At 38.0% G+C, this 26,196-nt stretch overlaps 1 protein-coding gene and 1 long non-coding RNA gene across 3 annotated transcripts; both read left to right on the top strand.

Annotated features, from left to right (window-relative positions):
• Positions 1-450: 450 nt before the first annotated feature.
• On the top strand, positions 451-11,851 carry kif7 (kinesin family member 7). Of its 2 annotated transcripts, XM_041988317.1 has the most exons (21): positions 451-532; positions 3,095-3,486; positions 3,704-3,901; positions 4,018-4,417; positions 4,519-4,866; positions 5,105-5,297; positions 5,407-5,562; positions 5,777-5,935; positions 6,536-6,657; positions 6,761-6,882; positions 6,983-7,123; positions 7,208-7,413; positions 7,539-7,736; positions 8,394-8,519; positions 8,774-8,950; positions 9,032-9,247; positions 9,427-9,633; positions 9,812-10,010; positions 10,429-10,590; positions 10,938-10,952; positions 11,025-11,851. In XM_041988317.1, exons 2-21 carry the CDS (start codon positions 3,156-3,158, stop codon positions 11,330-11,332), a joined length of 3,984 nt encoding a protein of 1,327 aa, XP_041844251.1. In that variant the 5' UTR covers positions 451-532; positions 3,095-3,155; the 3' UTR covers positions 11,333-11,851. The 2 variants fall into 2 exon arrangements, with proteins under 2 accessions (XP_041844251.1, XP_041844243.1); XM_041988309.1 differs by having other exon boundaries at positions 10,938-11,851.
• Positions 11,852-15,133: 3,282 nt separating this feature from the next.
• On the top strand, positions 15,134-21,175 carry LOC121641932. The gene is made up of 2 exons (XR_006010818.1): positions 15,134-15,201; positions 20,664-21,175. It is a non-coding gene; the product is annotated as an uncharacterized LOC121641932 (long non-coding RNA).
• The last annotated feature ends 5,021 nt before the right edge of the window (positions 21,176-26,196 follow it).

Below are 26,196 nucleotides of genomic sequence, written 5' to 3'. Positions count from 1 at the left end.
ACCTTTGACAGTTCAGGAAAGGTTTCTAGAATATCTTCAGAGCTGCAATAGTAGTGGAGAGACATGAAGCAGAACAAGAGGTGGCCCAACTAATTATCTCAGCAACTGGCATTGGCACCCATAATGAACACAATGAGACAAAAAAGCTAATGACATGGGACATGTCAATAAGAAAGGGAAGCTTTATAGACATTTTATTATCCCGAAGTAAACGGTAAAAAAAAAACATGCTATTTAATTACAAAAAAATGTGAAAAATGAGCGCAGAAAAAGTACAAAAATGTCTTTGATTCACACGTAAATAGTAACAAACTGTTACAGTCTTGGAGTTTGGGGTTATTTATAGGTTATGTGGTGATTCCGCCCCTCTGCATTGAGTTTTCAGCACTGATGCTTCACTGCAGACCAAACCCAAAACTCAAAACGCCCAAACTCTCAAACTCCTCCCCTGGCCTGCCCCCCAGCTTCCATTCCTCCAAAAAAAATCTCCTCTGTTGTCCAGAAACCATGTTGTAACTTCTGCTATATCAAAGTAAGTTGTATTAAATGTTAAGAGTTCCCGAAAACAATCCTGTTAATGCATGCAGCGTGCGTCATCCATTTCTACTTACCCAAACACCAAGTACCGGTTATTCTAAAATTACCCAGCCTCATCTTTGTGCTTTTGATTGTTCGGACTACTGGCTAACTTTAGCTTAGCTGCAGCAAATCTAGAAAACAAGCACCATAACGAGCCTGTGAACTTTGTGAAGCAGCATAACGTTACAGCAACACGACTTAGGTTTTTTATGTCTGTGGTAACTGTGTTTATTGAGTTTACTTTATGGACCTAAGCAACACCGAGCTAACGTTACTTTGCTAACTGGCTAAACACACAGGCTACAAACACCTCCGTGGTCGGTAATAAGACTTTACACAAAATTAATTACCCATCTGGAGAAGGATGGAAGTAGCTTATGTTTTACTTTTAATCGATGCATTAAACGCTCACCTTAACAGCTGATTGCACTACTTATTAATGTTACTTGACCAGAAACTCAGCACATCCTTTTTGCGATATATATATATATATATATATATATATATATATATATATATATATATATATATATGGTGTTATATTAGACATTGTTGGAAAGCCTGTATGTCACCTTTACAACGAGATATAACTTGCAGGGACCGTGCCTCTGTGCCTACCTGTGGCACCACCCACTGGTAAACATGTGGGTACTACTCCACAAAGCATGTGCCAAAATCGCCTGCAGTATTCTCCTGTTGGTATTCACTCTTGTTTTTAGATTAAAGGGCTATCAGGTCACAGACATATGACAGGAGAATACTGCAGGGGATACTGATGCATTTTCTGGGGGCACTACGCACACGATTATCTGTTGCTCTTTCCACAGAAACTTGATTCTTTGTATTTCTTTGTAAAGGTAACTAATCAGGCTTTCCAATGTTGCATAATACAATGGCCGTTGGTATTATTAAAAGAAAGAAAGAGAAAGAATTAACCAAACACAAATTTCCTTACTTTTTGCGCTAAGTTTATATATTAAGTTTTTCAGTTTAAAGGGGAGCTGTATTTACTTTTTGCAGTGTCAGAGGATTGAGGTTTATTATGGACCATTCAGATACAGCAGCTCAATATTGTTGCAACAAAAATGCATCAGATTGCTTTATTATCATTGATTTTAAATTGTACACATTTCTAATAATGCTGCAGTTGGTACTGGAAGTATTTGGTTTCTGATGGGTGTTGATGTTTTATCTGTTTACTAAAAATATTGATATTCCAGTTGTGTATCGTCCTATATGTGTGCTTCAAGTCTATGTTCAGATTTAATTTGATTATGTTCACATCCAAATTGAATGTCAGATTTAGGAATTACATATCTTTTATATGTTTACACCCCTTTTTCAGCGGATCAGATTTACATATTAACGAATCAATCAACGCATTCAATAATATAAAAGACAAATATTTAGTTGCAAGTCTGGAACTCATGGATGTCCGCAAAGAAATGCTTTCTGCTGTTGTTCTCATCTATCGCTCATGTTTAATTTAGAGTCTTCTGCCTTTAGCTTTGTTTCCAGCAAGTGAAATGCAGGATTGGATTAACTGAAAACTACTAGGTAGCTTCAGATTTACTAAATCTGAGCAGACTGTGAATCTTCATATTTCAGAATGCAACCAGTTTCCTGTGTGTCATCATTAAAAAGCACTAATTAAAAACCCCACTGGAAGCTGCCTCCATTTTGGATGACATTGTTGCACCAGAGCATAAACTGCTCAAAGCTTTCTTTATAATTCTTCTCTTCCTATCATACTAGTACAGGTGGAAATTAGTTTAATCTGTCTAAACTTGGAAGAGTGGTGATCCAGAACTTTTCTGGCTTTTGGCAAAGTGTAGTTAGACTATTTTTTTACTCCTAAGGCTTTTAATTAGCTCACATCTTGCCGTGAACTCTGTATTTTCTCTATGCAAGTCTTTTCATTTTGGTAGAATTGGATAACGATCTTCCTTCTGGAGAGTCTCTTCTGTAGGACAGTTTCTGTGTTTTTCTCTTGTCCATGGAAAAGACCATGGGCCACAGTTGTCTCCCTCGGAAGATCCAGACTTGAATGTATTTTGATTAATGGATAAAATAACAAAAATTGCATTATTGAAGTGTTTCTATACATAACTGTACAACACCCTTGATAGATCTCTTCGGTATATACTCTGAAACTATGTTAGTTTATTTTTTTTTTCTCAAACTACGCCATTTTTAAATAAAACATTTTTGAGTTGATTTGATTTTTCAGGTGTCTCAGTGGTTGATCTAGATTATCCTCTGATTCTTCATGATACAACCAGTCCCCCATTACAGTAACTAACACTGTATTTTGATAATGCTGGCTTACAAAGTGATCGATGTAGTAGAGGAAGAATCTTTTCCTGCCTACGCTGAAAACTCTGTGCTTAAGCTACTAGAGTGGTCGTTCCAACATTAAGCCATCAGTCACTTTGTCCTAAACTTGAAGCCTCAGCCAGCTGACTTGAGATGTAGAAACAAATCTTTATTGACAGATGATTTCTCTTTCTCTTAGTGGCACAAAGATGATCAGCACGTAACAGTGGAACACAGAAGAGCAAGACCAGTGCAGAAAAATGTCTCCCAAAGTGCCTGGTGGCCATGGCCGAGGGGACTATTCTGCAGTCCAAGTGGCTGTTCGTGTCCGTCCTCTGCTGCCAAAGGAGCTTCTACACTGCCACGAGAGTTGTATCACCGTAGACCCTGAACTCCATCGGGTTACTTTAGGCCATGACCGACACTTTGCTTGTGACTTCCTGTTTGAAGAAAATTGCTGTCAGGAGGAGGTTTATTCTGTGTCTGTCCAGCCGCTTATTGAGGCCTTCTTCCAAGGTTTCAATGCCACAGTCTTTGCCTACGGGCAGACAGGCTCAGGCAAGACCTACACCATTGGAGAAGCTAATATTAGTAAGTTACATAGTTTTGATCTTGTTGTTCACCAAAAGAATATTTGAGTCCAGTAACATGTACACGCCGTCAACATAAAATATTTGTGCTTTCTTTTGATGCATCTCAATGAACGTATTTTTCTCTGAGACAAATCAGAAAGAAAGTAAAGATCATTGGAAGTCTCCGCTCACAAAACCAGTTTCATGCAATAATACATTTTTAACTGTATCTATAGGTTCCTTCAGAGATGAGGAGCAGGGTGTCATTCCCAGGGCTGTTGCAGATGTCTTCAAGCTGCTAGATGAAAACGACCTCACAGACTTCTCTGTCCGAGTCTCCTATTTGGAGGTCTACAAAGAGGAGTTCAAGGACTTATTGGAAGTGGAGACTGCCAGCAAGGACATCCATATCCGAGAGGATAAAGGCAACATTGGTATGGAATAAGCTGCCAGTTTTTTTCGGAATGTAATGGAGCATTGTTTTTATTGTTTTTTTCAAGGGTTTGTGTATGTGTCTGAATTTTATTTTCCTGTCTGTGTGATTTCATAGTTCTGTGTGGGGTAAAGGAGTGTGAAGTGGAGGGTCTCGATGAGGTTTTGAGCTTACTAGAATCGGGAAACACTGCCAGACACACTGGAGCAACCCAGATGAATCCAAACTCCAGCCGGTCGCACACCATTTTTACTTTGTACATGGATCAACGTCGTGGAAGCTCTCGCCTTTATGGGACGGCTGCAAACTCTGGACCACAAATGTTGTCTTCCAAGTTCCACTTTGTTGACCTGGCAGGGTCAGAACGCATCTTAAGGACAGGTAACACTGGAGAGAGACTGAAGGAGAGCATTCAGATTAACAGCGGCCTCCTGGCTCTGGGAAATGTAATCGGGGCACTGGGGGATCCAAAGAGGAAAGGCTCTCATATACCATACAGAGATTCTAAAATCACAAGGTTAGTTTTGTTAAGGAAGCTGATATGTAAAGCCAAATTCTAACAAAATATTGTTGTATTTTTTACTTTGATTTAATTCTTAATATCCTTGTTCTGAATAGGATACTGAAAGACTCTTTGGGAGGAAATTCAAAAACACTGATGATCGCCTGCATCAGCCCATCCTCTTCAGACTTTGATGAGAGTCTGAATACGCTAAACTACGCGATGAGAGCTAGAAATATTCAAAACCGAGCTACAGTCAACTTCAAGCATGAGCCAGATCGCGTGGAAGGGCTGGAGCAGCAAATTAAAGCCCTTCGTCGAGCCCTTGAAAACCGTCAGCGTTCAGAGACCCGCATCATTTCTCATGCTGATCCAAACAGAAGACCTCGACTTGGAGAAGGAGAGATCAGCAGGCTACAAGCGCAGAGCGCTCACTATAGGACTTGCACAGACACCGCCTACAGGTTAATGCACATTAATGGAAGAAGTTAAATTTAAACAATTGTTTTTGTTATTTTTGTTTGGAGGCACTCTGTGGTGCAGAAGTGTAAAACTTTTTTATTTGAAAATTTAAAACATCAGTTCTGGTATTTTTCCAACCAATGTGTGTCACATCTAAGTTAATTCTTCTTTATAATATGTTTTAAGCTGACAAGATTTTGTGTTTCCTCTTTAAATGTCTGTTCTGTTAATATGTGACAGATTGCTGCGGGAGCTCCAGAGTGAAGGGAGTCTGACAGCTGAACAGAGTCTGCGAGTGAAGGAGTGGCTGTCCTCAGTTGAGGAGGAACGGAGTGGGCTCACCACTGCCTCTGGACCAGATAGCGGTATCGAGAACAGCTCCACTGAGGACAGCATTGCATTAAGGAGAGGCAGGCCTTCTATCAGGAATCAGGTATACCTCTTTCACCTTTCAAATGAATATAAAGGTTGCTTCAGGCAGACTTTACCAGTTTAGAGATGCAGAACTGGTTTGTTTATTTTGACTCTTACTTGCCATCCAGGACACAGAGGCTGTGGAGGAACGATGGAACCATGAGCATGAATGTGAGAAAGAAGATAGTATTGTTCATCTTCAGTCACAGATCCAGCGGCTGGAGAAGGAGAACACAGACTTTTTAGCAGCTTTGGAGGATGCTATGGAGCAATACAAGCAGCAGGTTAGATACAGTTTAATTACGACATTGCTGTTCCATTACAACAGTGTTTCACAGTTTAGCTTCAGCATGCCGCACTGATTGATTTTCCATTTGTAGAATTCAACGTATTAACTGGTAACTTGACCCCCATGCTAGCTTTGTCATTCTGCTTCACTGATTTTTCAGCTGGTTGCCTCCGAGGACATGTTACTGATTTTGTTTCCTTCTGTCTTAGAGTGATAAGCTTCAGGAGCAACAGGACCTGATAGCCGAGCTACAGTGTCAGCTGTCTACTCTTGGACTGATGGGCCTAGGCCTTAACTTAAGATTGCGACCACACACGGCCCCTATGGGCTCCATGCAGCATAGTCCGAATGGAAATCCATACCGACAGGTAATCATACAGCACAGCCAATATAAAGAAAAAACACAGCTGATTTTGATTTAGCTGTGTCCACCTGTCACCTTCTGCTGTCTCACAGTCGACCTGCCACACATGTTCTGTTCCCTTTGTGTCCCATTCTGACCACCAGCGAATATATATTTGCAATCTTAACACTGGACTACAAGCTAAAGCAGGGAGAAAACACCAAATTCTATGTCAAACCTATGCAACCTTCATGCCAGGGACCACTGGGGATGAGACATGAGTCTAGGAGCCCTGCAATCCAGAAGCTAGATGTCAGTGTCCTTTGGCCACATGAGAACAAGCATCATTCAGCATCTGCCCAACATGCCAGATTAGACACAGCAGAAAATATTTAAGTCAACATTGCTCACTTGAATTAGTTGAGAACTGGACTTCCAGGCATTACGAATGCCGGGAGTGGTGTCCTGCCCCAGGAGATGACCACTTCAAAAAATATACCTGTCAGATTTAGATAGGGTACTGATCTTTCAAGGCACAGTCTTGAAATATTTTGATCACACCTCAGGTCAGATGTGTCAAGGTTGTTATCTTTCTTTACCTGTGAGTTTATTCGCTTGTTTACAGGTCAGTCCAGTAGGTCACACTGGTCACGGTCCTGATCAAAATGGAAAAAATTATGAGGAGCAAGAGATGCGTTACAACGAAAAAGAAGGAAGTCATTCCAGTTTCAGCCAGGAAAGATGCAAGTATGTTGTGCTTGTACAAAGCATAGATTTTACTTGATTTTAACAGTGCTCATTTAATGTGGGAAATGTATTGGAAACACTGTAATAACCATCGTACTGTCAGGCAGGTGAACTTAACATGGACCAAACGGGACATGATGTCAGGAGGACCAGGTGCTGGTGGCAGAGGTCCAGTATCTCAGCTGTCTGAGCCGGACCGGCACCCGACTTTAACCAGAAAAGGATGTAAGTCTAACAGCTGTCTCAGTAACAAGTTGTTCCGAGTTGATTTGATGGAAGGGTGATGGATTTGGACTGTTAACATAAAGCTCGTATCTCTGCATAGCCAACTGCAGCACTGTGGAAAGTCTGAGAAGTTTTGAAGGCGTTTCAGAGTGGGGACTTCTTCAGGCACAGCAGAAGATCAGAGAACTGTCTGTAACCATCCGCATGAAAGAAGAACTCATCAAGGAGCTGGTCAAAACAGGTAGCGGTTTCAATAAGTCACCTTAGCTGCTTTGCATCCAAACTCCTGTTTTTGTTTGGGATCATTTGTTTGTCTTGTATTAAGGTAAGGATGCTCAAGCCCTGAATAAACAATACAGTCATAAGATCACAGCTCTGGAGAGTGAAGCTGTGCAGGCTCGGCAGGAGCTGCAGGAGGCCCAACGCCAGCTGCAGGATCTGGAGCGACAAGAGAGAGAAATAAGTGCAACAGACAAGACCAGAGCTCAGGAATGTCGCAGGAAGATAGCTGCTGCTCAGAGCAAAGTTCAGGTTTGACCTCTCAATTTATACTTTAAGCCATGCAAGTGTCACAAGGTCACATAAAATTATGTCAAACAAGAAACCTTTCAGACCTCTGAACCTCTGAATAGCGCCGATTTATGCTCAAATATTAGGTATTAAGTCAGCGTCAGAGGGATACTGCTCGTCTGGCCAACCTTCCTGTCCTGAGTGAGCGTCGTGTGTTGGAGCTGGAGAGAAGTGTCCAGTCTATGAGACAACAGCAGGAGCAGCTGCAAAGGCGACTGCGGGAGGAGAGTCAGCAGAAACGACGGCTGGAGACTGAAATGCAACGAAGGACTCACAGAGTTAAGGTAGCACTGAGCTGCATAAGAATTTTTACAAGGATTTTAAGCCGAGATTGTCATTTATTCAACAATATCACTGTTTCATGGAGCAAATAGGAATTAATATCCCATGTAATGCTGCATTTTAAGTGGAAAATAGGCAAAAGATAAAGTCAAGTGGCCACATTGTCAGGATTATTATTTCACTTTTTCCCTGTCTACTAGAATGGCTTCAATGTTAAAAAAAGGCATTATTTTTCTGTACATCTTGCAACAAAACACCTCTTGTAAACAGCTGCATGAATTGCTGTTTTAGTGCTTGTTTATTTAGTTATTTAAAGGTCCAGTTTCTCTGATTGGTGTTGGGAGTATGAGGGTGCTTTCTCGTTCCTTTCTTTTTTAGGTGTGTCCACCTAGCTAGTAGACAGAAATTATGCAATTGTGCTTGCTGTTGTCACTAAGTAAAGGAAGAAAAAACTGGTGTGCAAACATTTCAGGCAGCTGAAGCCATGTAATCTTTGAAAGAGAACAACTTCCTTTGGTCTGTTTTTTGAGGTTTGTAATACTGCAGACCTTTTACATGATACAAATACCTGTAGAACACGCTGGAGGAAGGAAATGAGTTGCTATATTCTGTTAAACGTCATTTTCTTTACCTCATAAATCTCTTTGCCACTGCTGCAGGAACTTGAGATAAAGAATGAGCAGCAGCAGAAGATCCTGAAGATAAAGACTGAGGAGATCGCAGCCTTTCAGAGACAGAGACGCAGCGGCAGTAATGGTTCTGTCATCTCATTGGAAGAGCAACAGGTGCAGCAAGAACTGGTCTATAAAAACATATGTAATAAATGATTATTTTTCTCCAGTGGTTTCAATTAAAACATTATTTAATTTAATTTAATTAAGTCTTAATAAATTCTTTTCATCATTTATCTTGAGGATTGGTGAATAAGATTTGTTCTAGTTGTGACTGCCTGCAGTTTCTGTACTTACAGGTAGTTTGACAATTAAGTTTATTATTACATTATGCATTGTTTCATTTTGGTTTTTGACTGTGAGAGTAGAAGATTGAGGAACAAAAGCGCTGGCTGGATGAGGAAATGGAGCGTGTGTTAGAACAGAGGAGAGGACTGGAAGATCTGGAAGGAGAGCTGACTAAACGCGAGGAAATCCTGGCCAAGAAAGAAGCCTTGTTGCAAGAACGCAGCGGACTGGAGACCAAAAGACTCCGCTCCAGTCAGGTATTAACAAACACAAGTAATGCAGTCAGTGATGCAGGAAAGTGACAAATGCTTAAGTTTTGGTTTGCATCTTTCCTCCAGGCCCTAAGTAAAGACCTAGTGACACTTACTGGGCGCATTGAGTCACTTGAGCGAGAGCTGAGTGAGAGGAATGGTCTCCTTCGTAGCAGCAGTGCTCAAGACTCCCAACAGATTCGCCAGGAGATCTCCAACCTGCGTCAGGAAAAAGACTCACTTCTTAAGCAACGCGTTGAGCTGGATGACAAACTGCGGCAGGGTAACCTGCTCTCACCTGAGGTCAGATGTAGTTGCTTCATTTTTCTAACACCTCAGTAAAATTTAATTGTCTGCACGCTTTTAGATTAATACAGGAAAACATAGTGAGTAATCACATAGCAACAGCGGAAACTATCAAAACAGTGGGAAGAAGGGCTGGATTTCAGTTAACATCCTCATCCTCACTGTGTTGTTAACAGGAGGAGCGAACCCTTTTCCAACTGGATGAGGCAATTGAGGCTCTAGATGCAGCTATCGAGTACAAAAATGAGGCAATCACTCAGAGACAGAGACAGCTGAGAGCTTCTGCCACAATGCTCTCTCAGTGGGAAATGAATCTCATGGCTAAGCTCAGTTATCTGTCCGCCTCTGAGACCAGAGCTCTGCTGTGCAAGTACTTTGACAAGGTTTGTGTAAAACGCTTCATCTCATTTTAGTGAATCTTTTTTTTTTTTTAACAAGTTATACTGTTTACATTTAAACTGCATTAAAGCAAATTGTCATTGACGTGAGGTCATGCCAAGTCAGATTACTCCTGAAGACACCATTATGTGCTTTAAACGTTTATGTGGATATGTTCTGTAGGTGGTGTCTCTGCGCGAGGAGGAGCGTAAGCTGCAGCTTGCCTTATCTGAGCTGGAAATGCAGCTGGATGAGCAGCAAAGGCTGGTGCAGTGGTTGGAAAATGCCCTCGATCGCACGCAGCTTGACACAGATCGCAGGCTAACGCAGCAGCAGAAGGAGCATGAGAGAAGCATGCAGCTCTTGTTGCAGCAGTGTCGAGGTGACCATCCAACCCCATGAATGTGTTATTACCTCACCACAGGTTGTCTGAATCGCCAATATATTACATCCCCAATTCCGAAAAAGACATCAGTGTTTTTTGTTGGAGTAGTAAAATCTGCTAAATTAGATATTTTATATGTTATGTTGTGAAGAAAATATTGGTTTATGAGATTTTTAAATAATTGCACCCTGTTTTTATTAACATTTTACATAGTAGTTCAACCTTTTTGGATTTGGGTTTGTAGAAATTTCTCATGCAGCAACCTACATTTTAGATTTACAGGTAGTATATGAGTTTTATTAAAGCACCACTAATACCAAGTATACTTTTTGTTTTTTATGTATTTTATCACTTAGTGTCTGAGTAATATTGATGGTAACTGTATACCTTTGTGCATGTTGCCACACCATACCAGAACAAATGGATGAAGGTCTGGCAGGAAGGCAGCGGCAGTATGAGGGATGGATCCATAACCTCAAAAAGGAGCTGAACCACTATAAGGCCGCTAATCTGGAACTAAGCAACAAAATGAGGGAGCTCTGTGGGTCTGTCAGTCAGCCAAAAGAGCATCCTAAAGGTATCGTCCATTCAACATCTATATTTCTATGATAATTAAGAGTAGGAAACAGATATCTAAATCTACAAAACTGGTTTCTTAACTAAATTCTTGTCAATGCCATTCACTTCGCTGTCAGCAGAGTAAATGTACTTGGTAACCACTAAATATGACCATTCTAAACTATTTCTGTCACCCATGGAGAGTACACTTTTAGCTTTCTTTGATCTCAGATCTTTTGTTTGGACATTTGCTGATATTAAATTGCTGAGTGTTTTAGTTTTAATATATAAATATTTCCAGCTATTATTCTCTATCAAATGTAACATCACCACATCTAACCGTACTGCTGACGTGCTGTGTTTTAGCCTTTGCATCTGATGTTAAGCCCATAAACATCGGCAGCATGGAAAAGCTTGGCCACTGCCGTGAGGAAAGCCCTGGAGGCAGAGGGACAGGGCAGCTTGAAAAGTCCACCCGGTCCAGGGAGGAAATGCGGGAGCTGGTGAACACCCCTCTTCCGTCCACATGGAGGCGGTCTTCTCTCCCCACAGAGGAGCCTGCTTTCATGGAGGAACTGTTGCTTCAAGCAGCAGGGGACACTCCTGCTAACCGTGTAGTCCAGGCTGGTCTGGGGCCTTGTAGCGGACTGACATCCCTACCGGTGGTTAAATCTCGACGAGAGTCTCGTCGCTCCAGCCTGAACATCGGACCACTGACCTCCAACAATGCATTAATTGATGTACGGAAGAATCCTGTCTAAATCTCAAAGACTTCTCATGGACATTTATTTTCTGATGGCTCAATTATTACTTTTTTCATTTGTCTTTTGGTCTTGGATTTCAGTTTTTGTACCTGTTAATAAGATTTTGATGAAAGCCCACTGACTTTTCTACAAAGCACTTTCTCAAAGGTAAACTATGTTGTCATGCAGATGGGTACATATGTAGTCCAACCCTGGATTATTCACATTGTTACAAAGTACAGATGTCTTACTCTGTTGACTATATAAACTTTTTTTTCTTATACACAATATTTTTTATTTGAATTTTTTGCCTTTGCTCATGTGGTCAGTCTATTAATTTTTTTTTTTTTTTTTTTTGCAAGTTGGGGCCAGTCTTTATTGTGCAGATTTTATATATATGTAGCTCCAGTTTTGTTTTTGTTTTTGTTTTTTTCTAAAAATTGACAGAAAAGAAAGTAATTTGTGCCGTTTGCTCTGTATTACTATTTAAAAAACAAACATCCACAAACAACCAAGTATTAAATGTAATCATTTGATCATTTGAAGTTCAGTGTGTTTGCATTTAAAATTGCATGACCAGTTTTGTTGTTACCGGTATATAGAGCTTCAAATTATTAGAATTCTTCAGTTTTATTGTCATCCAGGCTTGTCTCCCCTTGCACTTGTCTTCAGTTTATCTACAGATAAAAACGTTGCCTAAACAGGAATATTTACTGACCACTAGAGGGCAGTGTAATATCAGCCCTGAACATGATTCCCTCTGTCTGAACTTTGTAGATCCTTCACTTTTTCTGTCCACACAGAGTGCATGGTGATGATCACAAACCATTTTAAGATATTGATGTGCTATTGCTGACTTTTCATGTCAAAAAGTACAACTAATGAATTAGTTCATTTTAGCACAATTTCAAATTGGATGTTGAAATAATAAATCCAGAGCTTTCAGTCATTGTAGGCCGAAAATAGAAAAGATGATGTTAGTAGTGGTGTTCAGGGCTGCATGCAAATAAAATTTTACAGAGAAGATAGACATTTTTTGAGGATCTGAGTGTATCTACAAAAAAAAAAAAAAACAAACTTAAATTTGTTGGTAATTAGCTCTCTGGTGTCCTTGACCTGAAGACACATCACTCTTGCACACCCTGCAGTTCAGTCTAAAAAGTGACAGAGCTTTTAGGCTACCGTCCCACGATAATGGAACAAGTCTGTGTGATTTTAAAATAAAAGAAACACATTTATATTCTGTGGCGGTTTTGGCTAACATATTTAAATCAGCGACAAGTTAGTAATTTTGCATTTCCGTGTTATTTGTGAATGCTCCTTTTAATTTTTTACCACTTTATTTTTAATGGTTATATACTGTATGTCTATCAGTTTTTTTTTTTGTCAGATATTACTCTGTTTCAGTATGCTTAAAATTCACTTATTTAATGGAATGAAACAGTATTTAGAACCAATTACCAAAAGAACCAATTAGCACTGATATGACTAAGATGAATTTAGCACTTGTGCTCAATTTGTTGTCCACAACATTTGTTAAGTCAGGTGATTTAATGCTAAGATTTATTTATTTTTTTTTCTAACAGATTCATCATCATTATTACTACATGCCACCCTAAAAAAGGAAAAATATTCTACTCCTGGACCCACTTACTTTTTTAAATAAGTGTGTTTTCAACACCTAAGCTGCAATCTATAAAGTTGTACTAAGGAGATTTTTAAACTCTAAAAAATATCACAAACAGCAAGAAGTGAGCTGATAGAGACCAGGCTTTAATATGCACCATAATACCGTTTAATATGCACATGACCAAACAGAAGAGGAGGAAACTGCAAACAACAGTTTCCTCCCATAGTGTAATTGTTTTTACTACCGCTGGGTGTCGCTATAAGTCAGGCACTTTCCACATCTTTATCGTGGTTTTAATAATTAAGTAGCATTATAATCCTTCATATTTAACTGCAAGACTAAATTAAATTAAACTGGGGATAGAGCTGATGTACGCGCATTTTCATTTGAATTAGTTGACGCATTTCTTTTATTATTTTTATTTAGTTTTAATTTTTCACAACATGGACATCGTTTTTATTGGTATGTCCCACACCACTGCGCCTCCAAAACAGCCACATCCACGCTTTGCCATTGGCCGACAGCAACTTACCGTTTGTATGACGTAAGCACAGGGGGGAGGAAGCGTTCATGAAGAAAAAAAGAAAGGCAGCGAGGAGGTGAGAGGAGATCATTGAAGTGTCTGTCAGGGGACACATCGCAGCCTCAGAACCAGGGACTGAAGCGCGCCCTTGGATACGGCGGATGACAGGCTCTTGTGTGAGACAGAGCATCCCGCATCTCTGATCGTGTGACGGAACTAGAGCGTGGACCCAGGAGCCTCATCATCACGGATACAAAACACAGTTCACCACGGATCTCTCATCCACAGACCGCCTCACAGCCTCGGCGCAGATGGCGTGGGATTTATAGATCTGATCCACGCGCTTGCTCACCTGTTTGCCAAAGCAGGGCTTCATAGAAACTCACGCACATCTGGAGCCTGAATGATGCCGAGCATGTGGATGTTTTAATCTCCAGAGACGCAGGATGCATCTCCAATGATAAAAAGTGAGGGTTTTGGATTGAATGCTCTTGACTAGTTTCCACTCATTAAACCTACAGGCGTGTTTGAACAATCTAATTCTCAGTCTGCAGAGATTATGGTGGAACAGTAGGCTATTTAGGATTCTTTTAGCTAAATGATTTATCAGATTTAATGTCCCACAACAGGTTCACTGTCAAATCCACAGCCAATAAGGATTCACGGATCTATAAGCCTGAGAGTTCCACAAAGATCATCTAGTGTTGGCTATGTGGCAAAAACAAAGATATTTGTGGTAAAGGCCCATAAATTCTTTAACCAAGAGACCCTCTCACACTCTTCACCACCTTTATAACTTTATACCAACAGTGTTAGGCTAATTAATGTGCCCCAATTAAAGTGACAGTTTATTTATAAAAATGTTTTCTCCCATGCAAAGAAAGTGACGCAGGCCTTTTCAGTGCATCCACTCCCCAATTAAAATATCTTACGTCAGACGCACTGATAAAAAGAAGCGTGGGGTCATCATGATGTTATTTTCAATTTACATTTATGAACTAAACATGACCCAACTTATGAAAAGGTGATATAGTGGCCTTTACGTTTCCCAAGTAGGGCAGTGTTATTTAGGTCTAAAGCAATGTCAGTATCGTTAGCAAATGATGATTTTAATAATAAGGTAAAGAAACCAAAAATAAAAAAGAAAGGAATAAACAAATGTAAAACATGTAGGCTGGTTGTTTAAAAAACAAAGACTTAATAGGCTTTCGTCAACATTTGATAAAACGTCTTGTGAGCCTGATTAAAAACCTAAAGCAGGGAGAGTTTTTCTTTATTTCATAGGTTTATTTAAAACATTTTAGAGACAGTGTAAACCAAGCATTGTCACATGTAAGAGGTATGTTGTTGTATTCTCATAGCTGAACTGCAAAGGAAGAAGTTCTGCTACTGAAACAATATTTTGTTGATCATCAAAGGCATTCTTGGATTAAATCCCTGAATTTACAACAGACAAAATGCCAACTGAAGGTCTTGTAGTATTAGTAAAGCTGAAGTTTCACATGCATTTACATTATTGTAATTTTCTTTCTTTCCAGGAAGCCTCAGTCCTACTTTTTGCTGGTCTGACAAAATCCGGAGCCTGTTCCTGTCTTTGGTTATCTAGCTGTATGAGTGTTAAACATCTATCATAAAGCTAGATAACCGAAAGTAGGAATGACCTCCAAAATCTTCTGCTTTCAACAAGCAGGCCATGGAACCACATAAATAAATAAATAAACCACACACCCACTGGTAAGTCATGGGAAACTCTTTTTTTTTAACGTTTGCTTTTTTATGAGACAAATTTACAATTTGAATCACAGCAGTTACCAAATTTTATCTTAGACCCCCCCCCCCCCACTATTTGCTGCTGTTCATATTAATGATTGTGAATTTAAAGATGGCAGAAAATAATGAAAAACAAAGAGGTTAGTATCTCAGGCTTTGTGTGGGCTATAGTAATTGTTTTCTAATTTTATAAACACAGTCCAAGAAATATTCAGATAATTTGTCACTGTCTTAAACCAGTTTGAGACACCCATGAATCAGGCACATGATCATGAATAAATTTGAAATGCTGTGTATGAAAGCCCCCCCCCCCCCCCCCCCCCCCCCCGCGTTTCTTATACACAGACCTCCTCTAACTTGTATAACTTATGTAACATGTTTGTTGAGTTGTCTCTTTTCTATAATCCACACTCAATTTAAAATATTTACTTGGAGCTGTTGGAATAAAAAAGGTTCTTTATTTACAAAATTCTTACGTTTTTCTAAAATGTGTGCTGATTTGAACTACTAAACAGCCTTGGTAACTTCTTATATATTCTATACTTTATGGGAAAAAAGAAGAAAAAATGGTTCTTTGTGGCTTAGAATGTCTCATTTTGACATTATTCTAATGTTTTACTTGTGATCATTAACCATAAAACAAGCCTACTTTTACTTAAAAGTGAAAACGTTTCTCTCTACTTGTGGAAAGGTGTGTTTTACTTTTTAAGGCAAGGCAAGGCAAATTTATGTGTAGAGCACATTTCATGTACAGGACAATTTAAAGTGCTTTATATAAAACATTAAAAGCATTACAGCAAGAAAAAAAAACATTAAAAGAAATAAGATAAATAAAAACAGAAAGTAAAAGCAAAGATAACACAGATAAAATGCAAAAATAAAGTTCCACTGTGGGGGGAAAAAAAGTATTAAATCATGATCAAGTTTAAAAATTCAAGCTTAAAAGAAAAAGATGCAGATTTGGACTTCTACATAAAAAAAACTATTGAAATGCAGCAGAGAACAGGTGGATCACTTTTAAAGTAAATAAAAACATTGATGTCTCACTGAGAGATCTCCACCCAGAAATGTTAAAAATATTTGTGGCGCACTTTAAATTTTGAAACTTTGGTCTCCTTCACTCCAAGAAGAAAAACATGTTTTTTAAGCCATGATTTTAAGCTTCACGGTGTCTCCCTGTTGTCTTTCAAAAGTTTTGATTTTAAACCGATTTGCTCTGTCATTTGCTCTCATTTAGACCGATTAGCCATCTTTAAGCATTTCTGTCTCTATAGTCTCACCTTCTTACTCTCTGTAAACAAAGCTGCTGTGGCCTTTTGAAGGTCACTCACTGTGTAACTGCTACCGTAACTCAACAAAGAGGGAATAATTCATTATTCAGGTATGGCATTTGATTATATTAAAGGTGCTAGATCCCCTCCCTGACATCTCTGTGACACCCCCCATGCCATATTTATGTGAAGAATCCCTTAGAATAAAACCTTTGTAAGTCCCTTAATTTTAGAAACAAGCTCAAATTTCAGAACTGAATAGTAACCCGTTAGTATCACATTCAAGTGAATGTAGTTTTAATTAGTATGTAGCAAAAATGGCATGAAAAGCATATCCTGTATTTATAGTATCTGTGTTATTTTCTAACCTGTATACAGAGCAATTACCAGTTAGACTATTACTTCCTAACCCTAACTCCAGATACATAACATTTATTCAATTAGATAATTTTTTACAAAGATATAATAATTAGATAATTATTGTGAAACAGTGTAGCCTAATAATTCCTCCTGTGAAGTGTTAGACATTTTGAGAGAGAGAGAGAGAGAGAGAGAGAGCGATAAAACAGGCCTTTTTTAAAAACCTTTTGCTCTGGTAAAATCTTGTGCTCCATCAACTGGTGCAAACTGATGGTTTCGTTGTTTCGTTGTTTATATTTTTAAGTGTAGCAAGAGAACAATTTACCTTGGACAAACTGAACAATTATATGCAAATAAAAAAAAATAATTGACAGAATCTTTATAGAAGTGAAACAACGAGCAATACATTGGTGGAAATGACCTATAAAATCACACGCACACACAATGCAAACCGAGACATTTAAGGCTCAGATGCAAAACTACAGTTTATTTAATAATCTGTATTTGTCCTTTACAAATAATCCCCCAAAAGATCATATCCCGCTGTGTAAATTTGAAATAGAAAACAACCTCCTTTTCTTGTTTTCAAATGTAAAATATGTTTTAAATACGATGGCGCTTAATTTCCTTTCATTAAGTGGTTTCATACAAAAAGGTGAATGTTCAACACACAGGCTGAAACAGGGCCTCATTAGCGGGCCTAATTGCGTCAGGTCAAGTGACCCGCAGTACAGCAGACAAGTAGTGTGTATGCAGTCAAATAAACTTTGTATTTTGGAATCAGACTTTGAAACTGTAGCCTGCAGATATGCAAATTTTATCCGCAGTTCTGTAACGAAAAGAATGGCCGCAGCACAGCGCCTGCTGGTCCGCCATGTATGCGGAACAGATTCCGCATAGTGAGAGGGATGAGGCGGGGATGGGAAAAAACCGAGTGCTTGACAACGATGTAAAATAAAGGAAACAATCACACAACTCCAGCCGATAATGAATAGGAGGCAGACAAGCTCCACATATTAACATAATTGCATAGAAACTGGGAGCAGAGTGGGTAGGCCTGTTTAAAGAGGCAGCATCACCAGCGTGTCTCCAGCCACACAGTGGACCTTTTTAGTGTATATATATATATATATATATATATATATATATATATATATATATATATATATATATATGTGTGTGTGTGTGTTTATATAATTAGCCAAATCTTAATTCAAACTATCTTTTTGGTGGCTTCATGAAGGTACAAAACTAAGAAGAAAACAGCCCCCATGCATTTGAGGATTGTAAGACATTTTTTATTGTTATTATTTTAGGAATCCTAAAGTGATGTACTCAACTGTGTATTTTTCTTACTCCATGATTTGTTTTCAGACATAAATGTTGATTAAAGGTTTTTTCTTTCCATCACAGAAGAATTTTAACACTTCTATTTCTCTTTTGAACAAATATCCCAATTTAATTTGAATTGAGAATTTTTTAGATGTACAGTCTTAGTGTCTAAAATATTGAATAGATGTTTAGATAGATGTTTTCATTAAGTCCATCCTTTCTGTTTTACATCTCTCTATTATATGATTAATTGAATATTCATAGAGGGAAAGCTGTTGAGTTGATGTAAGAATCTTAAGATTCTATTACTTCTGTTTCATTTTTATTATGTGCTTCCTGCATTTTATGCAGCAACAGTTTTGTAAAATACTGGTTTTAGCAATCATTGGCTTTAAAATAAAAAACAGGGAACTGTTCCTTTATTAGAAAGCCAGCGTAATTAGACATGCAGCTTGGGGGAGGGATCAGTGTGAAGCTGGGTGATTACAGGAGCTCATCCACTAAAATACTGTGTAGCACAGATCACATGTACAATTCACCCATGCTAGCTTCTTAGTGAAATATTACTCTCAGATTCAAATATCAGTGTGTGTGTGTGTGTGTGGATGTGAATTGTGAATAAAGTGTAGGGTATATTATCAGTCGTGACCACATATTTGGACAAACTAATTAAAATATGTCGTAATCCACCACCACCACACACACACGTATCCACATTTACAACCACAAGGATACAGCAGCTGCAATCCTGTCTTAATCTGGGGATAAACATGATTATCCTGCTATTGCTTGTTCTTGGCTTTGTAACAGCGACAGGAGACCTTTCACAGCTCTCTTTTTCCCATGGTCAAGTGGGTCCAGGCTGCTAAGAGCCCTGATGTGGACCCATCGCCATCCATCAGCTTTAGATCAGGGTAAACAAGGACGTCACTAAGGCAGCAAGAGATGTTAAAAATATTAGTCACTCAGTTATTAAGCCGCAGGTACATTTTTAGTTTATGTGTATATAAAAACGCATACCGTTTTGAATTTCTTTTTTACTGTTTTTTAAATCAATTTTCTTGTCATTCTAGTCTCAAAAGAAAATTTATTGTAAAAATGTTAATTTGTCTTTTCTTTTTAACTTTGGTCATTTCTTAAATCATCGAGGAACATGAAAGTCTTATAATTAATGTTGCCTAATCATAAAACATTTGGTCATTCACAATTTGTAAATAATGTGCAGTGTCCACAAAACTGAACATCATCTCATTCTTCTTCATTATAGAATGAAATTTCCCAGGAATTGATTTCCATTTAAACCCGCCAGTCGTTCAGTGTGCCAGTCAAGTTCAAGTTCATAGGGGTAGAAACGTCTCGACACTGCATTCGCTGCTGTCGTTCCTCCCCCAAACTCCCACCCCCTTCCCTATACTCTTCAATGATTACATGCCGTTACTAAGACAGAGGGGCTAGGTGTTGTTATGGCAGCAGGCTGGATGGCCAGGCTATGTGCTAGTGAAAAAGACAGTCTGTCAGAGAGACCAAGAGAGACTCAGGATACCCCCCAACAGCTGGGCACAGACTCCTCCCTCTCTTGCAGCCGCCCCCTACTCAGGCCTTTCAAACATCTCCCGGACCCTGGGAACAACCAACAATTTCACATTCATCATTCTCACACACACTCTTCTCAGCCTGCTCCCAAATATACCCAACATCCTTAAATCAACCCACCAAAATATGGCGCCACAGTCACATCCTCCCATTCACACTTATACAAAGACGCACCACACTCCTCCTCTAGTGCTACACCACCTGTACTCTGAGACAAACATTTAATATTTAAAACAACTGAAAGATAAAGATCTGGGATATTTATGTGCATCTACAAACTCCATTACAAAATGTGTGTGTGTTGTGTGTGTATGTGTCAGGAGGGGGGAAAGAGGGGGATTTTGTTGAGGTCTCATTCAACTTTGAGCATGAAAGGCTGATCATTTGCATAAACTGCATGCCCTCTGAGGGTTTTGGGGGTGGCAGTAACACAAAGATATGGGAGAACATATTAAAAAAAAAAAAGAAAAAAAAAAGAAAGTGCAATCCTGCATTGTGAAGCAGTGAGAAGAAAGAGGAGGTTTGAATAAGAGCGACGGTGAAAATTGGCAGAGAAAGGGTCTTAGACTGTCTCTCAATGGGATTAAATTGTCCTGGGACTGTTTTCTATATAATTTGGTGAATCTGGCAGCAGGATGGCTGCAGGGCTGAACTCAGCCCAATCATACACTCTGCTCCCACCTGAACTTCATTTGACAAAATTCCATATAAACTAACGTAACCAGTTCAAGAGCAGTTTTAAAACCAAAAGTTTAACTTGACAATTTAACTGACTATATTTACACAGAAGCAATATTTTATGTTTATGACCAATTGTAAACGATTCTGATTTCTTGTTTATTTTTTATGTCTCTCTTTTTTTTCATCCAGAAAAAAAAACAAAAACAAAAAAACATAAGCTGCTTGTGCCACCGTTGTGTTGACTGTGGATCATCATCAGAACGTCTGCCAGCATGATGATGGTCTAAATGTGACATCCTGTCTGAAGATGCTCAAAGATGTAGCACATGGCTGCAGGCAGACTCAAGTCCAGATTAAATAATTACTTTCACCATAGTCTTTTAACGTTGTTATGCAAATGAGCTGAAATATCATTCAGATGTGCTGCTGATTTAAATATGTATATATATATATATATATATCAACTAAGCCTTTTAACAAAATGACAAAACATTAGTGACATAACGACAAAGCAGTTTGTCATTTTCTAAAACATTTAATCTGTGTTTGAATGGTTTTTGCAGAAATGATGAAAATAAACATTTCTTGTATTGTTTCTTAAAAACAGAATGTTGAAAAGTAATTATATTTTTCAATAATATAAACCATCTCAGGTTCTTTTATTTTATTTTTCTTTCCACCAATAAAATGAAGCAGAAATATGATGTCTTTGTCATTATTTACTGTGTTGAAGTACATCATAAGGGCTGCTTCCTGTCAGCACCTTGGACAGAGGCAGTCCACTAGAAACAAGTACTCCATGTTTGGAGTGAAACAGCACAAGCAACTGATGGTGTTTTACACATCACCATCACATACTTACATCTTTTTATATATACAAAGCCTAATTTGATAGTATATAGACGATAATTATACTAACTCACAATTAATAAAGTCAATATGTAGTTTACCTTGTTTCCTATATTTACAAAACATAAATGCTTTAAATATATTTATCATTTAGAACAGCTGAAAAAATATAACTCAGACATGCCAAATGTCACCACAACAAGCCACACCAGGCTCCTAATACCATTCAGTTTGTAGCCAGACTGAATCTAACTGGTCTGAATCGAATCAAACTTGTGCTCACATGCAGACATTTTTAGCCACTTCCACCATGAAATCTAACTAGAAGTTAAATCGCCGTCACAGCTGTTGCTCTCAGCAGACTTGTTATGTATGTTGCTGCTTCAAGTCCAGAGAGAGATAATAAAAGTAATAATAATTATTATTTTTGTTCCACTGCTAGACAGAGAGTCTTGACCTTTCACTCTCCAGGGACACAGCTTGACCCGACACAAGCCGACAGACACGTGTGTTTCTCCAAGGACATGACTGCTCCAACAGTCCACAAAGAAAGAAAGAAAGAAAGAAAGAAAGAAAGAAAGAAAGAAAGAAAGAAAGAAAGAAAGAAAGAAAGAAAGAAAGAAAGAAAGAAACATACAATCAGCTATTCAGTCAGTCTACTTTGTAAAACGTGCAGCTACTTATTAGCTGACCAGAGGATGAGGTGTATCCTTGTTTACTGTGTAATGAAGGTCACAAAAACTCAATAAAGCTAAATAAAAAAGAAACTGTCCCCAACAGTAAGAAGAACAAAGCCAACATATCATGACATTGCACAATTTCATTGTTTTGAACTTAAATCTAATATTTTCTTTGTGGCAAGACTGATTATAAATGTTTGCTGTCGCTCCTTTTAGAAACATGTGCATGTCACTCAGTGAGCAGGAAGTGAGATGTTTAGTGTGAACTCAGACGACTGGGCTGCTGCAGACAAGGCTTGTGTCTGTGGATGGCTGTGGCTGATTGTCTAGTCATTTATATCTTCCAACTCAGTGAGCTTTAGGTCTTGTTCTCTGCGTTTGCATAAGAATAGAATCAGGTCCTGTGAACTTCCCCAACCTATTGACCCAGCTCCCCAAACATGAATGGCATTGCTTTGAGGCTCCCCAGCCTCTCAAACAGGCTTTAGCCATGCCTTAAGTCCCAATCATGGTAATTTAATATATCTTAAGCCTCTGGCTGTTTTGCTGGAGTCCCTCTACAGTTTGTTTTAAGCAGTCTGTGCTTCTCACCTCGTCAGCACGCCTCAGCGCTATATTCATGGGGTTGCTGGTATTACAAGTTCAATCACTAAATCAGCCCTAGTTTTGTATAATTGGGGAAAGTTTTTTTCCTATTGTTATGAGGGAAATCTCATGAAGGAAAAATGCTGACAACATGTAGGGAAACATCTGTTTACTCATGAATAATCAGTGAGCATGTTACATTTCATTGTAGCTTAAATCAGAATGAAAGAACTTTTTGAAGTAGATACCAGTTTAAAAATGTTTTCATTTTAAACACATAAAAATTGAATGTCTTGCATTTTTATTGTGTAAATTAAGACGTTGATGTTTTATCATGTCAAGTTGATATTTTAATGTGTTATCACAAGGATTTGCATATTTTTATATTTACTTTGTGCCTCTTGTAAACCTTTATGCTATCTTGTCAGAAGGGATGATCACACTTTTAGCTGAGACTGTGCTGGCAGAATATGAGAAAAGACCATTTAAAAGGTGATAAAACACATAAAAATGAAATAAATAAACCAAGACTCAGGAAGTCTGATGAAAAAACTTCAAGGTGCTGCAGGTGACACCTGTGCTGCTCAGGGTGAGTTAATACAGTGGGGATCCAGAATTCCCCAAATCCACAGGAGTTTAATTTCCAGAGATAGTGGAAAGTGTGACATGCATGTTTTTTATTTATTTATTTATTTTTTTATGTTTCATGTATAGCAAATATTTTCTGTTTTTCATGTTTCAGCACAATTGGCAGAGTGACGCATAAACCAAATATTTCCCACACAAGAAAACACAAACATGTCTGCCAATATTAATAGTATTAAATTAATTAGCTTTTTTTTTTATCTGAAACAGACAATTAGTGTCATTGTGTTCAAACAATATACATTAACAACCAGTGTCTCTTAAAGCTAATGTCCTGTTATGAAATGTAGAAACATTAGAACAAAATTAAACATCAAAAGGTTTGAGTGAAACTGAGACACATAGAGGAAAAATATGGAAATCCAGCTCAAACACAAGTCAGCCCTGTATCTATTTGAGTAAAATATCCTCCACAGTTTTGGCCAAACATTTGTAACAGTTGCAATAAAAAATAATAAGTTGAAACAATTTTCTTTTTAAAATTGTGTTATTATATTATAGCTGGAAACACATCATAGCTCCATACTCTGAGATTCTAATGGTTTGTCTGGACTCAGACCAGCAGAAATTATTTTACTATGTTAAAACTAAATTATATCTTTGTGAAACGGGCAAAGGTGGGAAAACATTTCAGCTCTTCTTTAATAAATGATTAAAATTAAACGTTTGATTGTTCCAAAAGCATATTTTTGCGTTCACACATGTTGTTTTACTGAATGTACATGTCACAGACAGAGCTGTTGATAGAGATGTTTATTTTTCAAATGTATTTATAAATTGAAATTAATTCAAATTTAAAATTTAATTTAATCAGTGTATAGAGTAGGTATTAAATTAATCCACAGGAAGGACATTACTGTGCTGTATGGTGTCTTGGTATGTGCTAATCAATTCCCATTTGAGGTCCATGTGAACGTCCCATGTGACCACTTAGTGGTCAGAGTCAATTCACTCAGTAGAATTAATAGAGTTATGTTGCTGTTATATATATATATATATATATATATATATATATATATATATATATATACACATACATATATAAACTACAGTTTAAAAACCACCAACTTGATCTCTTATCGCTTATATGTAGATATAAAAAAAGAAAATATTGAAGAGTCACTTTGACGTGTAACTGTCTAGTCATGAACTGCTGTTGGAACAAGCAAGCAGAAGAGTAAATGAGCTTAAGAGCATCATGAAGGAAAACAAAGAACACCCATCACATTCTCTAAAGGTACATCAGCAAGCTTCTCTCATAGTTCATTATAACATGTAGCCTTTATAAGTTAAATGAAATAAAAGAAAACATGTTGTGGCAAAAGGAACATGTGTTTCATTATCTACAGGTCATTGTTGTTGTGGCACCATCTGCTGGAAATACAAGATATGTTTCATGTCTTTAATTTCTTTTCATCTGCATGTTCATGTCTTCCCACAGACATGACATAGGAGCACTGATACACACTGGTTATGTCCATGAGTTAGCGTTAAAAAAAACATTTCACCAACTGCAGTAAAATCCGTGTGCATGTATTTTATTAAAATCTTCATGTTTTTTGTTTTACTTAGCAATTAGTCACATCTAAGTACATTAAACCCAGTTTGCAGGTCAGTTTTCTGTTTCTATAAAGCTGGGCTTCTTTGATTATGGTCTTTCCATCTATACATACAAAAGGAATAAACACTGTTATCCATATGTTTTTCTTTTAAAGATTATTCTCCCACACTAGATTAAAATATTGCAATTCTACTTCCCATAAGGGATGATACATGTGAAAAAAAAAACAACAACAAAAAAAACATTTTATTTGCTTTGTGTGATAATGAAATCCCCTGTGACAATTGCTGAATAATATTAATAAATCTGTTAACAGAAATCTGCAGCTTAGATTTGCCATTTTCCCCTTAGTTTTTGTATATTATGCAACAACCATCTGTTTGTTTTTTTTAAGCAAGATTTTTGTTAGTAGGTTTTGAAGACGATACATCAATGTCACAAACCTTTGTCTTTGTCATGTCTTCATGTTTCTATTCATCTTGTCACAGCCGTGTCAAATACAAGCTCATGACTGAAAATTTTTTAAAATGCACACTAAGGATTAAACACATACCACCACTCAGAGTGAAACACTTTCATGTGTCTGTCTCACATCTTCAATGCAGAGCATTGTTCCTGTCCCAGGCGTTTGCTGATGAGCAGTTGGATGTTTTCCTAATGGCAGAGATGGGACTGGTCCTGAAACAAGGACCTCATCAAAGTTTTGGACACAAATGCCTTCCAGCTCTGCGGATACATAAACCTTTGAGAGGAGAGATTTGAATGGGACAACAAAGCATGCATTTGTTTCTCTTGTCTTCACATCCAAATCACAGACTCTAATTAACACAGCTTCTTTTCAGATAGTGAAGATCAAATAGTAGCGATTATCTGTGCAAACTCTGTTGAGGTGGAATCCTGTCCATTTACGGCTGACCATTCGACAATAATCTTGTTCTCTGTTCTGGATGGTTGAACAGCAATAGCCTTGTGAGGCCCACTCTGCCAAATAAATAAATAAAAACATAAAACAAACAATTTGTAATGAATGTTCATACAGTGTGGTGCCAAGAAATATGGTACAAACAGCCTAGGTGGGCCAAGAGTTTAGACTGTCCTAAAGATTTTTTACATTGAAGAATAGTTTAGAGGAAATTTGTCACAATTTCCTCCATTTTAATACCAAATAACTGTAAAACCAATGCTATCCCATTTATTTCCTCTGCTAATTTGGAATAATTACAAAATGCTAACAGGGTTAGGATGGATGCATTATCGCCTCACAAGATATCAAACTCAAATTACCACTGTGCCAAGTAGGTCTCAGTGGTATTTTATACCCACTAACATAAGCTGATCAAGACTTATTCTGTCAACACTGAAATCTGATCAGCCTGATTTATCCTATCAAAGTTCAATAAAA

This window comes from Melanotaenia boesemani, chromosome 1 (genome assembly GCF_017639745.1).
Source record: "Melanotaenia boesemani isolate fMelBoe1 chromosome 1, fMelBoe1.pri, whole genome shotgun sequence".
Lineage (NCBI taxonomy): Eukaryota > Metazoa > Chordata > Actinopteri > Atheriniformes > Melanotaeniidae > Melanotaenia > Melanotaenia boesemani.
This window is presented reverse-complemented; position numbering and strand designations above follow the sequence as displayed.